At 35.4% G+C, this 13,719-nt stretch overlaps 2 protein-coding genes and 1 non-coding gene across 3 annotated transcripts; 1 reads left to right on the top strand and 2 right to left on the bottom strand.

Moving 5' to 3' along the window:
- Positions 1–12: 12 nt before the first annotated feature.
- Positions 13–1,887, bottom strand: EV154DRAFT_425038 (PCI domain-containing protein; the record flags this gene model as incomplete). Its single annotated transcript, XM_051596223.1, has 11 exons — positions 13–103; positions 152–264; positions 316–449; positions 501–592; positions 642–710; positions 765–852; positions 902–1,001; positions 1,056–1,500; positions 1,569–1,647; positions 1,716–1,794; positions 1,846–1,887. 11 exons carry the CDS (start codon positions 1,885–1,887, stop codon positions 13–15), a joined length of 1,332 nt encoding a protein of 443 aa, XP_051455215.1.
- A 2,031-nt stretch (positions 1,888–3,918) lies between these two features.
- On the top strand, positions 3,919–8,435 carry EV154DRAFT_593328 (raptor N-terminal caspase like domain-containing protein; the record flags this gene model as incomplete). Its single annotated transcript, XM_051606945.1, has 10 exons — positions 3,919–4,233; positions 4,285–4,315; positions 4,365–6,961; positions 7,016–7,242; positions 7,303–7,427; positions 7,479–7,696; positions 7,750–7,880; positions 7,934–8,143; positions 8,194–8,362; positions 8,418–8,435. The coding sequence occupies exons 1-10, from the start codon at positions 3,961–3,963 to the stop codon at positions 8,433–8,435; spliced, it is 3,999 nt and encodes a 1,332-aa protein (XP_051455214.1). The 5' UTR covers positions 3,919–3,960.
- A 3,492-nt stretch (positions 8,436–11,927) lies between these two features.
- Positions 11,928–12,009, bottom strand: EV154DRAFT_t87. The gene has a single exon. It is a non-coding gene; the product is annotated as a tRNA-Ser (tRNA).
- Positions 12,010–13,719: the final 1,710 nt, after the last annotated feature.

Genomic DNA, 13,719 nt, shown 5'->3' with positions numbered 1-13,719 from the left:
TAAAAAGAAAAATTAAGTCGCTTTTCCAATGACAGTTTTACATAGGAGCGATACATTATTAGACCATGTGTCCAATGCCTCATATTTGTATGCGTCCGTAGACCTAAAATACGATTAGATATCTACACCAGAATAGATAATGATTACATACCTTCGGTCCAATACTAATCTGCTATAAACCTGATCAATTTGGCCAGAGATTCTTTCATCCAAAATTAATCCAACCAGAAGTTCCTCCACATCGTCAGTGGGTATATTTAATTGCTAAATGATGTGTTAATTTTTTCTTTAAGGATCATACATTGGAGATCTTACTTTAGAAATAAATGTAATCTCTATACTTGTGTATGGCTTAATCAGTTTGATAAGCACTTGTGTGCGAATGTTTCTCAGTACGTCATCAATATAGGCACGAATAAAAGGATCTCCCATAATCGAATTTTGGTTGACTATTGTAAAAGAAATAAGAATTAAAGTAGACACATATTTGCATAATCTACCTTTCAATATGTGCTCAAACTCATTAATTTCCTTCTTTTGATAAGCGCTAACTAAGTTGGTCATGGCTTCAATCTCCTTGTCGTTCTTGTATCTAATCGGGCATGTTAAAATTGGGAGCAATAACTAAGTTATATGCTTACGGTTTAGTTTCCTGAGAGTCAAATGGATTGATTTGAGATTCAGTAAGCATGTTTGCAAGAACAAGATACCTGATGACAATAAAATTCAGTAAATCGCATAGTAAAATACCATATTAAACATACTTTAAGACCTGAATACGCTGAGGGCTACCAGCTTCATCATAATTTTTGAAGGACTCAAAAAAGTCAGTCTGAGCGTCATCCCATTTTTCTATAATACGATCAGTATGTCTGTGTAATGATAAACCTTATACACTTACTTTCACTCATGTGCATTTTTCCGCCACATTCACGGATAACACCCATAATTCGAGGATGAGGAATGGCTGATTTAACAGAAAGGCATTGTTGATATAATTCCTGATAGCAAGGTGATTAGTAAAAGACATAACATAACAGTAAAAAGTGACAAACCTTTAACTTCTTGTTATTCTTTGTTTCTGTGTACATTTGAATTTCAAGAGCTAAAACTTCAAGTAAATGCGTGCCTTTTCTTTGATCATCTGTTCCGTCATCCTTTTGACAGGCGGCATGAAGTTGTCTTATAATTTTAGTTAGCCTTCCATATTCCTTTCGATCCAACCAAAGTTTCGCTAGTTTCAAATTAGTCTTGACCCATAATCTTTCATTTTTATTCTCTGCTAATGATTCCAGCGTAATTTCATAGAATTTTTCCATAAATGACATGTTGTCTGCTAATGATACATTATCCAAAATATTGTTGATACTCTTCTCACTGTAATTTCTTGTCACTGCTGTTTTTATGTAGGTCAATAATTCGCGGTAATATTTCAAAGTGTCATCAAAGTTGTTTTGTTGAAAGGATATCTTAATCATTTGCTTTAAGGATTTAAACCCCCTATATCTGTACTTAATACTTGTATCTTTTTTGCATACATACTTATTTTCTACTTTTGCGCTATTTACCAATCTCCCTTTGTTTCTTCTGTATCAACAACACTTTGAAACTCTATCAAGGCTTCTTTTGGATCATCCTCCTTCCTTGCTGTTATTACAAAAAAAAAAGAATGGTATCAGTCATCGAAACAATTTGCGAAATGATAGCAGCCGAACCTTTAGCATTATAGTATTTATTTTCTAAATCAACGTCAGGTTCCTCTTCTTCGTCATCTTCATAATCAAAGTCGTAGTCCTGCCAATAGAGTCAGTTAAAATCGCGTGTTATATACGCTTGTATACAAACCTCCTCTTCATCTTCAAGCATAAAATCGTCGTCGTCACTCATTATTACAAATTAACTTTGGTATAAGTTTAAAAAAGGTACTTTCGTCTTTTTTCTTTGTCTGCCAATGCTTGCATGCACGGAGTAGTTTTCAGTCACACATCCCGGTCCGGAGCTTATAATATCACAGCCATCATGCTTGGACGAATCCACACCTCAAGTAAAATATGCGACACGCTTTGTTTCTCCGCGTACGCCCTGCCTCTGTATGAAGCATAAAAACAAGGTTTTCTTCAACTTAAGCAGTTCGACAAGTCTTCAATTAATGGTTTGCCGATTCAAATTCAATATTTTACCTACAAAAATCCCACATTGGTCTCGAATAGAACGGTTTCATATACATATCTTTACCGTTTAAAAAGGTACATATGGCATCCGAGTGTATAGATGTATAGCCTGAAACCTTCTTTTGAAGCAGCTTTGATACAGGGGTCTAATTTAGGGATCAGTTGGACATCCTGTTAGACTGATCATTGAAAAAATGGTCACCAAGTAGAAATGATATGATATACAAAGAATTGATACGTTCAATTACTGGTTTTAAAGTATTGCAGCCATTTTACACAAATAATTGTTAGACCCAGTGGCTAAACAATTAGCATATTTGTACTATTGAAAGGATTTAAGCTTACTGAGATTGAAGAGGATGGTTTTACTGCTTTCTTCGGTTGTTGATTGTCCTTTGCCATCGGTTGATTGAAGACATGCCTAAAGACAAGAGTTAGGAAGTCAGCAAGTTCATCCAGGTCTTAATTTTTAACGCGTTATTTACTCCCAAATTCTTTAAAGGAGCTTCCATGGACTTATTAGCCTTAGCACTGGGTAGCTAATTTCGGACTGAGTCATCCGAACCGGATTTGAGTTGAGTATGGGCATCCTGAATGCTATTGAAGCTCTGTTCATGATGAAAGCAAAGTTCTCCAACTTTCCAGCCCCTGTTTTTTTTGTTAAGGTACGCCTAGAAACAAAAACATCTGTACTAGTCACTGAGATCTAGTGAACTGAAATCCTGAAAGGGGGGTTGTTTCACTGGTTTCTCTAGTAAATGTTACTTCCATGAAATTTCGTAAATGACACCAAGAAATTCAACATACTTCCTTGGGTTTTGAGTGTACTTACGGAGAGCATACTTTATATTCTTTTTCTATGAACAAATTCAGAAGGCAAAACTTGCGATATATCAAATCCGCTACATTTTTTCAGAATAACTTTGTTACAAAAGTGGCTTTCTTGATTACCATTAACATAGCATTAGTGATAAAAAAAAACTGGCTTTGACATATGCTTGAGTTTTCGAGTGAAGCACTTAATTTGGCTCGAACACAACCATATCTTTAAAAAGTTTATCCCGCAAAGCTTTTTTTCAATGATACAGAAAGTTTTCTATGTTGTTCTTCGTTTTGATGCTGCTTGATACTGGTGGAAGAGGTTCCCTTTAGCCTGATTAACAGTTTCTCTTTAGAGGGATTCCAAAATCACGTCAAAATGTTAATTTACACAATCTTTTCAAATATTAATGGGTAGCTTCTTGCTATTTTTGTTCATGATATTCATTCTTAGGCCATTAATAAGCGCAGCATCAGTCATAATTCGAGTATGTAGTCTCACTTCTTGTTTGACAAGCCGTCTTTTAAGTTTAAGAGAATCGATTCGAGTTTTTTGCTGTCTTTTATTATATTAGACATCATAGCAGGGATATGTTTATGCCTTGCTGTATTAAAGTAAGTAAGGTAAAAATTATCATTGCTGTGCTGCTTTTTTTATCCTTTTCGTAAAATTTGGTATAGAGGTTCTTCATTACTGAGTCTTCGCCTGTTTAGTGTATCGGCAAAGGCGTCTTTCTTTAGTCTTCAGATGAAGTCAATTGTCTTTCTTACTATAAACGCGCACACTATACAGGTAAGATAAGCTATAATGAATATAGACGCTTGTCTTTTTAAAAACACCTTTGGGTAAGAAATTTAGAGCATCCTCAGCGGTGCACTTAGATTTCCACTGAGGCTGAGTGACAAATCTTTATTTTCTTTTCTCACTCTTTTTTCGTTTTTACACAAAACTTTTATAACGGTAACTGCAATGCAGTCTGATTCTAATAATAATGAGGACGCAAGAAGCACCAGCTCAACTTTAGTAAACGGCGAACATAGCGCTAGAAATGAAGCAGATGTACCCGAAAGAACGACAACCGAAGACCCTCGCCCAACTAATTTGAACCTACCTCAAATCAGACACGGTTTTGACCAAGAGTTATATGAAGAAGATATCATTCGGTTTTTGTACTTTTCCGAAAAAAGACATGACACCAATGCTCAACCAAGTGTTACTGTGCGCAATGCTTTGAAAGATTGGGTAATTATTCTGATGTTGGCTCTGTTATCATATATTGATTATTTCATGTAGCGACTTAGAGAAAGAATAAAGACTGTGTCAGGTAACTTCTTTAATAAACTACCTGGATAAGGCCTAACATGATTAAATAGGCTTGTTGGTGGTGTGTCTCAACATTGGTACTGATCCCCCAGATGTAGTCAAAACGAATCCTTGTGCCAAGTTGGAATGTTGGATAGATCCCTTTTTACTTATTCCACAAAAATCGCTGGAAGCCATTGGAAAGAACCTACATAATCAATACGAAACAATTAACGGACGTACACGATTTAAATTGTCGTTGGACCCTTCTGTTGAAGAAACCAAAAAGGTGTGCTGTCAAATGAGAAGAAATGCGAAAGAAGAACGAATTTTGTTTCATTATAATGGACATGGTGTACCAAAACCGACCACAAGTGGAGAAATATGGGTTTTTAATAGGAATTATACACAATACATTCCTGTTTCATTATTTGATTTGCAATCTTGGCTTGGTTCTCCCGTCATTTATGTTTGGGACTGCTCCGCTGCCGGTAATATCATTAATGCATTCAATAGATTTGCTGAACAACGCGATACAGAAGCTTTAAGAATGGCGCAACAACATCAAAGCACTTCAACAACCCAAGCTTCTTGGAAGGATAGTATACAGCTGGCTGCTTGTGGCCCTACAGAAACCTTACCAATGAATCCCGATTTACCAGCTGATGTCTTTACTGCTTGTTTAACTACCCCAATCGAAATGTCTTTGCGATGGGTCGTAATGAGAAACCCTCTATTAACCTCAAATATTACAATGGATATGGTACTTCAATTACCAGGAAGATCAACTGAAAGGCGTACTCCCCTCGGTGAATTAAACTGGATCTTTACTGCTGTAACTGATACAATTGCTTGGTGTGTACTTCAAGATAATCCGGAGTTATTCAAAAGATTGTTTAGACAGGATTTGACTGTTGCTTCCATGTTTAGAAATTATTTATTAGCCGAAAGAATTATGCGATCATATCAATGTACTCCAATGTCGACTCCAAAATTACCTGAAACCCATGACCATCCAATGTGGCAAGCCTGGGATCTAGCTGTCGACATGTGTTTATTCCAATTGCCTGCCTTGAAAGCTGCTGAAAATGGTGGTCCTCCTCATGAGTATCAATCGAGTACATTCTTTTCGGAGCAATTGACTGCTTTCGAGGTTTGGTTATCAGAAGGTGCTGTCAATCCAAAGATACCTGAACAGTTACCTATTGTTTTACAAGTTTTGTTGAGTCAGGTGCATAGACTTCGTGCTTTAATTTTACTCAGTAGATTTCTAGATTTAGGTCCTTGGGCTGTTAATGCCGCTTTATCTGTTGGTATTTTCCCCTATGTTTTGAAACTGTTACAAAGTCCTGCAGCGGAACTAAAACCCGTCTTGGTGTTTATTTGGGCTAGAATATTAGCCGTAGATAGGTCTTGTCAAAATGATTTATTGAAAGACCACGGGTATGCCTACTTTATCAATATATTGACACCGAACAATGCAATGCTAAGTATACCCCATGTGTCTGAACACCGTGCCATGAGTGCTTTTATCCTGTCGGTCTTTTGTACGAATTTCAAGATGGGCCAGCAAGCTTGTTTACGTGGCAATGTAATTAGTGCCTGCTTAGCTCACGTAAAGGATCCTGATCCATTATTGCGTCAATGGATTTGTTTATGCTTAGCCCAAGTCTGGATGAACAACAGCGAAGCAAAATCTGCCGCTATTGCCGAAAATGGACACGAAAAGTTATGCGCCTTACTTAGTGATAATGTTCCCGAAGTACGTGCATCAGCCATGTATGCACTTGGTACATTCTTAGCAGATCCCAACAAAACAGAACAAATTGTTAATATTGAGCATAACATTGCCATCTCAGCGTTAACTGTTATGTCAGATGGCTCTCCTATGGTTCGTAGAGAGTTCATCATTGCTTTGTCTCATATAGTAGATCAAGCAGGCCCTGGAAAGTTTTTAGCAGCTGCTAGCCAGACTATTGAAGAAGATCAGTCTCAGAGGTCTGTTTTTGGAGAAGATCGTGGAAAGATTATTCGTGGCAGGCAGTCTGAATGGAGAGCTGCATTGGATGGTCACTTTGGCTCATCAAGCTATGACTCTGTTTATGCAGTTATTTGGAAAGCTTTGTTAAACCTCTCGGTTGATCCCCATCCTGATGTCTCCAAATCAGCTGCAACTGTTGTAGATCACATCAACGCTCTTCTGCTAAGTACGCCAATGATTGGTGAATATGCATCAAATTTAGCACGGGAATCTGCTCATCAACAAGCATCTCAAGATAACGCTGCCTTTGGATTAGATAGATCATCATCTTTTCAGACTTTTGAGGAAAATAGTAGTAGATTATCCGCAACAAATCAGTCATCACCAATGACGCGTAGACCGGTCAAACTAACTAGATCGGTCTCGTTTGCTTCCACTCTGCGTACCATATATAATTTTGGTAACACGTCTTCCAACCTAAACGCTCCCCCTACCAATGCAAACGACCTTCAGCAACAAAGTCCCAGTAGTGAAAACAGTCGGAATGTTGCCTCCACTGCTACAACAAAGCATAATTCTTTAAACAAAAATACGGGTCAGCCAGCACCTACCGAAGATAGTGCTTTACCTTTACTATCTACTTTCTATGACTGGAGCTGCGAATACTTTACAGAGCCTCAGATGAGAGTGAGTGAACTGTTGAGATATCTTCTCCCGTCAAAACTAATTTTTCTTTAATAGGCTGCTGAAGCAGATGAACCTGGAAGTGTTGTTTATACCCAACGAAAATGGCGTAGAAGTCGTAACGAAAAAATTTTGCAAGAATCTAATTCAACCAAAGGCATGGCTGGGTCCAGCCGATGGGATGAACAAATCAATTCTATGTACAACGATACGGAAGCAACTCTTCTGCTGCTACATCAATTTGAACCTCATTTAGTTGCAGCTGACTCATACAATTGTTTGGTGTAAGTAACATCATTGTCATTTTTTGCTCGGAAAAAAAAACTTACTATGTGACTTGATAGTGTTTGGGATTGGAAAACTGGTACTCCTCTAAGTGTAATTGATAATCACAATCCAGCACACAGTCGAATTTCGGATATGAAATTTATCAATGAGGAAGATGAGGCATTGCTCTTGACTGGATCAGGTATGAAGACAATGTATTTTAATTTTTAATGTTTAACCTTGCGGCTATTAGACGATGGCGTTGTTAGACTTTACAAAAATTACGACGGAAGTGACCAAGAACAAGCGGTATTAGTAAGCTCATGGCGGGCACTTAAGGATATGGAGAAAAGTAATTCGAGACAAAGTGGCCTTGTCAGCGATTGGCATCAAGCAAGAGGTTTACTGTTTACCGGTGGCGATGCTAGAATTATTAAAGTTTGGGACGTTCATCAAGAAATGCCTGTAATGGTAAATGACATTAGACTTCATAGTTTTATAACATATGGCTAATTCATTAATAGGATATACCTACTCAATCACTTGGATGTGTTACTAGTATCACCAGTGACCAAGTGAACGGGAACATCATCATTGCTGGTTTCGGTGATGGATCTATTTCTGTGTATGATCGTCGTCTCAGCCAAGATGAATCGTAAGTAAAGCAATACGATAACCCTTTTTTTCTTGTTACTAAAGGAGCAATAGACTTGTCAAGAAATGGGATGAACACAAGGCGTGGGTAACTGGTGTCCACTTACAACGTGAGGGCAATCGAGAATTAATTTCAGGTGGATTTGAAGGTGATATTAAGATCTGGGATATTCGTGAAACCCAATCTTTAAGGACAATCGAAGCTCACACCCATAATGAAATGACTGCCTTGGCAGTACACGATCATAGTCAAATCATTGCAAGGTAAGGGCTCAAAATAAGATGCTTATATGTGTACTTAAATGTTTCTATAGTGCTGGCGATGATCAAATTATCAAAGTTTGGAACATGGATGGTCAAAGACTTTCAACGATCCGTCCTTCTTCTGGTTTCCTGGGCCAAAAGTCATCGTCTACTCGTACATTAGCTTTCCATCCCAATCTTATGTTCATGGCTGCTAGTAGTGATGATGGCTATATTAATGTAAGTTATATTCTCCGATACCACCTATATTGTATCACTAACCGTAAACATGTAGTTATATGGAACACATTAAAATGTGACAATGATATATAAACATGTTACCCCTAAAGTTTTTCCCGTATTCTTATATGTTATTATTTTAATATCACTACTTTATCCAGCCATCCAATATAGAATTAAAGTGTAACCCCTCATTCAGATCATAGCCATTATAAGTACTGAGTGATTAAAAATTAAAACTATAATAGATTATTTCGAATCGCTTAATAATTTTGGGTGTTTAGGCCAAATAATTAAACAATAAGAGTGTAGACATATTTTTAGCTTTGTGTGATAGCTGCATCAAAGATACAACAAAAAACTATAAAGGATGTGGTCATTCTTGTAATTGTTTATGCTGGTTGGGCAACGTTTATGACGTTTCCAATGAACCTTAAGAAAGTTTATGGGGGTAATGTCATTTTCATTCGTCTTGAATCACTTGAAGCCTTAGAATTTTAGTTTTAATGCACTTTCCTTCCATTGTTTTGCTAAAAACCAAATAATACTGTAAAGATAATCTGTTAGTTGGGGCGATAGAAAAATGATAAAATAATAAAATTTAAGACCTATCCTATATAAAGTTATTACGGTAGGCCGCTTCTTGTTTTTTTTACAGAAAAAGATGTCAGTTTGATAAAACTCATTAGTATTTTTTTGTGACTTTTGGGTTAAAGGAAGGACAGGGCAAACCAAGTATAACCGAGCAAGCACCAGAAAAGTCTATAGCTGCTGTCGGAAGTGTATCTCACCCAAGAGTGGCTTGACTTATAGCAAGTGATTAACAATACGTATTATGACATATGAAATAGCCGCTTACAGTCTTAACTTTGTCTTACCCTTGCTTGTGCTCATTGGTGATACAAACAGCTGCATATCTTAAATGTTGCTTCAGTTTCCACAACCGACCATAACGGCTAAATCCCTTTAGACTTGAACCTACACCGCACCCTCTGTCACGAACAAACATGATTTCTTTTTATACTTATTGATGAGTGACATGTGGTATCTTTCTTTTTGACAAAGCCGATCAATAAACTTTTGCTTCTGTAGCATCTTTATTTTATTTTATTTTCAATTTTTTTGAAGAATTATAAAAATTGAGGAGCGTATCAATATTGGAATACATTTTTTGCTTCCATTCGGTGACTGTACTTAAGTTTCTTGTGCTTTTTTTTTTTTTTGGTCATCATTAGACCCAATATTTAAAATCTCTATCCCTATTTCGACTTTTTTTTTTCTCTCTCTCTAATCCTTGCCGATATAACCTATTTTCACTACCATAGTCAGCATGAGTAAGTTCGATAGCTCTTTGGTCTGACTTTATTTCCAATGGGTCTGACTGTGGTTCTGCTGCATGAGCATCTAGAAGCAAAAATCCAATATTTAGCATCTACCAATCAATAAAAATAATTTCTGTAATGTATCATTACCTTCTATTAACGCAGAAAACTCATTATACAACTGTAAATAAAATTTAAACATGTCCTTCAAAAATTTTACGGTATCTGTCATAGATATACGATCCAGAGAAAGGAATTTTTCTTGGGTTTAGTAAACCTGGAGTGATTGTACAGTTTTCTGCCTTTCCCATTCCTTTATAGTTATTTTCACTTACCATAAATGTCATTTCGGTATCATTCTTTTGCAATTCTGCACCAATGAAGTTATTAAACATCATTTGTCGTTCTGCAGCCAACTTTCCGCTTATTTTTTTTTTTTTTTTGGATCTCTGCGTCAAGATGGTGTTGCGGGGATAATAACTTTGATAGTAAATGTAACTGGATTCTTGAATTTAAAATTGAAATGATCTTATAACTGTAACAAAAGATGCAAAAGTTTTAATATAAGGAGCAGATAAAAAGGCTCCTTATTGCATCTCTCGTTACGGCTTTTATACAAAATCAATGGTGTAACACCCAAAAAAAAAAAACTAAACCCTGATCCCCATGACAATGGATTCGTCTTGCTTTTACTAAATGTATTTCTTGGTACAGTTATTAATTATATTCCTTCTGGGTAGGTGTTAACTGACCGAAACCGTCTTTCACAATCCATTTTTTCTATTAATCACAAATGTTGTTTCGCAAAAAAAAAAAAAAAAAAAAAAAACTCCTTCTTTCCATTTAATTCCTTCGTAAAACATCAACTTTGGCTTACTGTATCATTTCAGCGTGTTTTGAATCAACGGTATTATCTAATAGTAATATTCTTCTTGTCTTTCTTGGGTGAACTTGCTACAGAATATTACATTTTGCAGTTTTAACGGTATCCATTTACTCGCACAGTTTTGCATCCAGGAGAACCATCATACTATGTGCAAAGATTAACCGCCATGTTTAATGTAAATTCTTTGAACTTTATCCAAGTCAAAGAAAGAACCAGAAACAGTATCTTTTGGCTCGGTTGCTACCTGACGTTATCTAATAACCTCGTTATAAAAATTATATAAATTCATTGGTAGATTAACATTGTTTCAAGAGATGGAAAATATTGTGGGCGCGTCTAACTTGAGTGGAAGAATGGTCGATACATTCACTAAAGATAATAACTTCTTTCGAAACTTGCCATAGCCTACATAGCGGAAGATATCGTCCCACATTAACATGAATGGCAATCTGATAATGATGGTATACGTTATAGGATTTATCGTGTATAAACGGTGACATAAAATTGACAATCTTCGAACACACACCTCTGGCTCCTTTGAACTTAAAGCATAGCATACAGAGCTAGAGAAACAAAAACAAGTACTGAATAAACTTACATATTATCTGGTTCCATGCTATTAAAATTAACTTATGGGTTGTAGCAAAATATTTCCTTTAATGTTGATACAATGTGAGTAGTAGTGATTGGTTTAGATTGAGTTTTGACAGTAAGGTAGAAGGAGAATAATACACGTTTGTAGTTAATTATTCAGTTCTAAGTGAGCACCACGTTGTTTTATATAAATATATAATAAATATATATGGTAACGATCCAGTTAAGTAAAATAAAATAAAAGGTCTTGATAGACAGATACAGAGAAAAAGAGACTAAGGTTTCAGTTTTAACTAGGGAGACAGTAAGATAATAAGCCAATTATATATAGAAGATATAATATTGGTTAGGCAAGTTATGATAAAAGTATATAGTAAAATCTGAATGTTTATTGAAATATGTTTTGTTTTAAGGTTTATATAGTTTTTGAGAAATCAAAGGATCGGTAACGATACCCTTGATTTCGGATAAATGATAATAATAATAAATTTGTCAAAAGGTTTTAAATATAAAAAGGTAAAGATTCAAGTTAGAGAAGTACAATGCTAAAAGTTAGCATGAAAAATATAAATTGTCTGAGTAAAGCTTTTAGTGTTGAAGTCAATTATTACATATTAAAAATCCGCATTATAACAATGTATTATAAGGATAGAAGAATAGCTTGCGTTTGGTGTGTTATTAAAGCAATCAATATTTATGTAAAGAAAAAAAAAAAAGCGGCAACTATATACACCACACAAGTTAAAAATTCACAAAAATATGTCGTCGCCTGCAGGATTTGAACCTGCGCACGCAGAGCGTATATGATTTCTAGTCATACTCCTTAACCACTCGGACAAAGCGACTTTTGATGAGAAATGGAACCACATAATTAAATATATACAACGTAACAAAAAATGTTGTGTCACGTGATCATTATATTTTATACGTCGTCCATTTCTATATAGAGATTATTATTAGTACCCTAGTTGCAGTTTCGCCGTCTATAAGAACGAATGATAGAATAGTCTCTTTGTCGCATTAAAATTAAAGATATATCAGCTTCACAATAGTAATTGTATTTATACCATAGTTGTGATAATTGAGAATAAAAAGGGAAATGTAAATTGGAAAATAAAGCAAGTAAAGAAATGAGACTCTATGATCCTTTATTATAAGTTGGAGAGTTTGTCACGATAAAAATAGAGGTCCTTTTTATATTCAATTATTACTTCAAGATTTTTCCTGCGCAGTGTTGTGATCGAGCTTATATACAGATATAACTCTATCATCAATTCTTTCTTTCTTATTTGATAACCTTTCTATAAATCATTATTGCATTACTCTTTAAATCAAATACATGCTATTACACTCTATTTACTACGCATTGATTACTCATCAACATATAGAAAACAATAGTCATACATTTATTCCAGATAATACAATCCAATGATATGATCGCTCGTCAATAACAAGATTCTCGAAGGTACCATGAGATGCTCGATCTTTAATTGACAATACGCCTATTGTATATTTGACAGGTTTCACTTTAATGATTGATATTCAGCCAGCCCTGAATATGTATATAAAGAACCCAATTTATTGTATAATAAAGATTTTAGTTTATTTTTGCAGTTTGATAATTTTACTTCGTCAAAATTCTTTATTTTTATTCTTAATTCGTTGCTTTATCTCTCGAATTTCTCACGCAGATCGAATTGACTATTTACCCGCAAACTGGGAAATGATAGAATTAGATTTGGAAATCAGTTGCATATGAAACATAGCTTATTGTTATATACAAGGAGCTAGTTGACCCATATCCGGCACTTCTAGAGCATTATAGTTTATCCATTTAATGACAGGGTTGTGGAAATCGGTGTAGATTTATAAAATAAAAAACAAGAAAATTATCAAACTTGCAAAAATTAACTAAAGCTTTATTAAACAAATAAAAGGGGGTCTTTATATACACATTATTTCAGACATTGATCACAGATGGGCTGATGACGGTAGTGGGTAGATTCATCCAGATAATACTCGGATGTAATGATCCCATATAGAAAGACCATAATGAGATGTCAATAACAATAACAATAACATTCATTCTTAAACTGTGTATGTCTTGTAGCACAATATTCAGGGGAAGATGTAGTTCTTAATTCAGATAGCTGTGGCACCTCAATGTGGCTGATGTAACCTTCATATGTGTTCATATCAATGTTATTATTTAAATGTATGTCTTATACTTGTATGAAGGATGATACGAGATCAAGCCTGTACATAAAGTAAATGATCAGTATTTAATATAACAGTATCAATAAGAATTATATTTAGGATTATCAAATGGAAGATTTAAGAAGTGTAGATAGAGTCATATATTAAGTATATAGCCTCGATCACGACAAGGGTACTTGATTGGATTACTAAAATAAATTTATGAGAAACTAGAAGATTCGGCAGCTACTCGACTAGTGTTCGAACTTTTCGAGCTTGCACCGATCTTGCGCCAGTTCGAACGAAGCTCGAACCGAGTTTTTGTACTCGAGCTTGCGCCACTTTTTTTGGGTTCGAGT

This window comes from Mucor mucedo, assembly GCF_025094135.1.
Source record: "Mucor mucedo strain NRRL 3635 chromosome Unknown EV154scaffold_80, whole genome shotgun sequence".
In the NCBI taxonomy this organism is placed as follows: domain Eukaryota; kingdom Fungi; phylum Mucoromycota; class Mucoromycetes; order Mucorales; family Mucoraceae; genus Mucor; species Mucor mucedo.
This window is presented reverse-complemented; position numbering and strand designations above follow the sequence as displayed.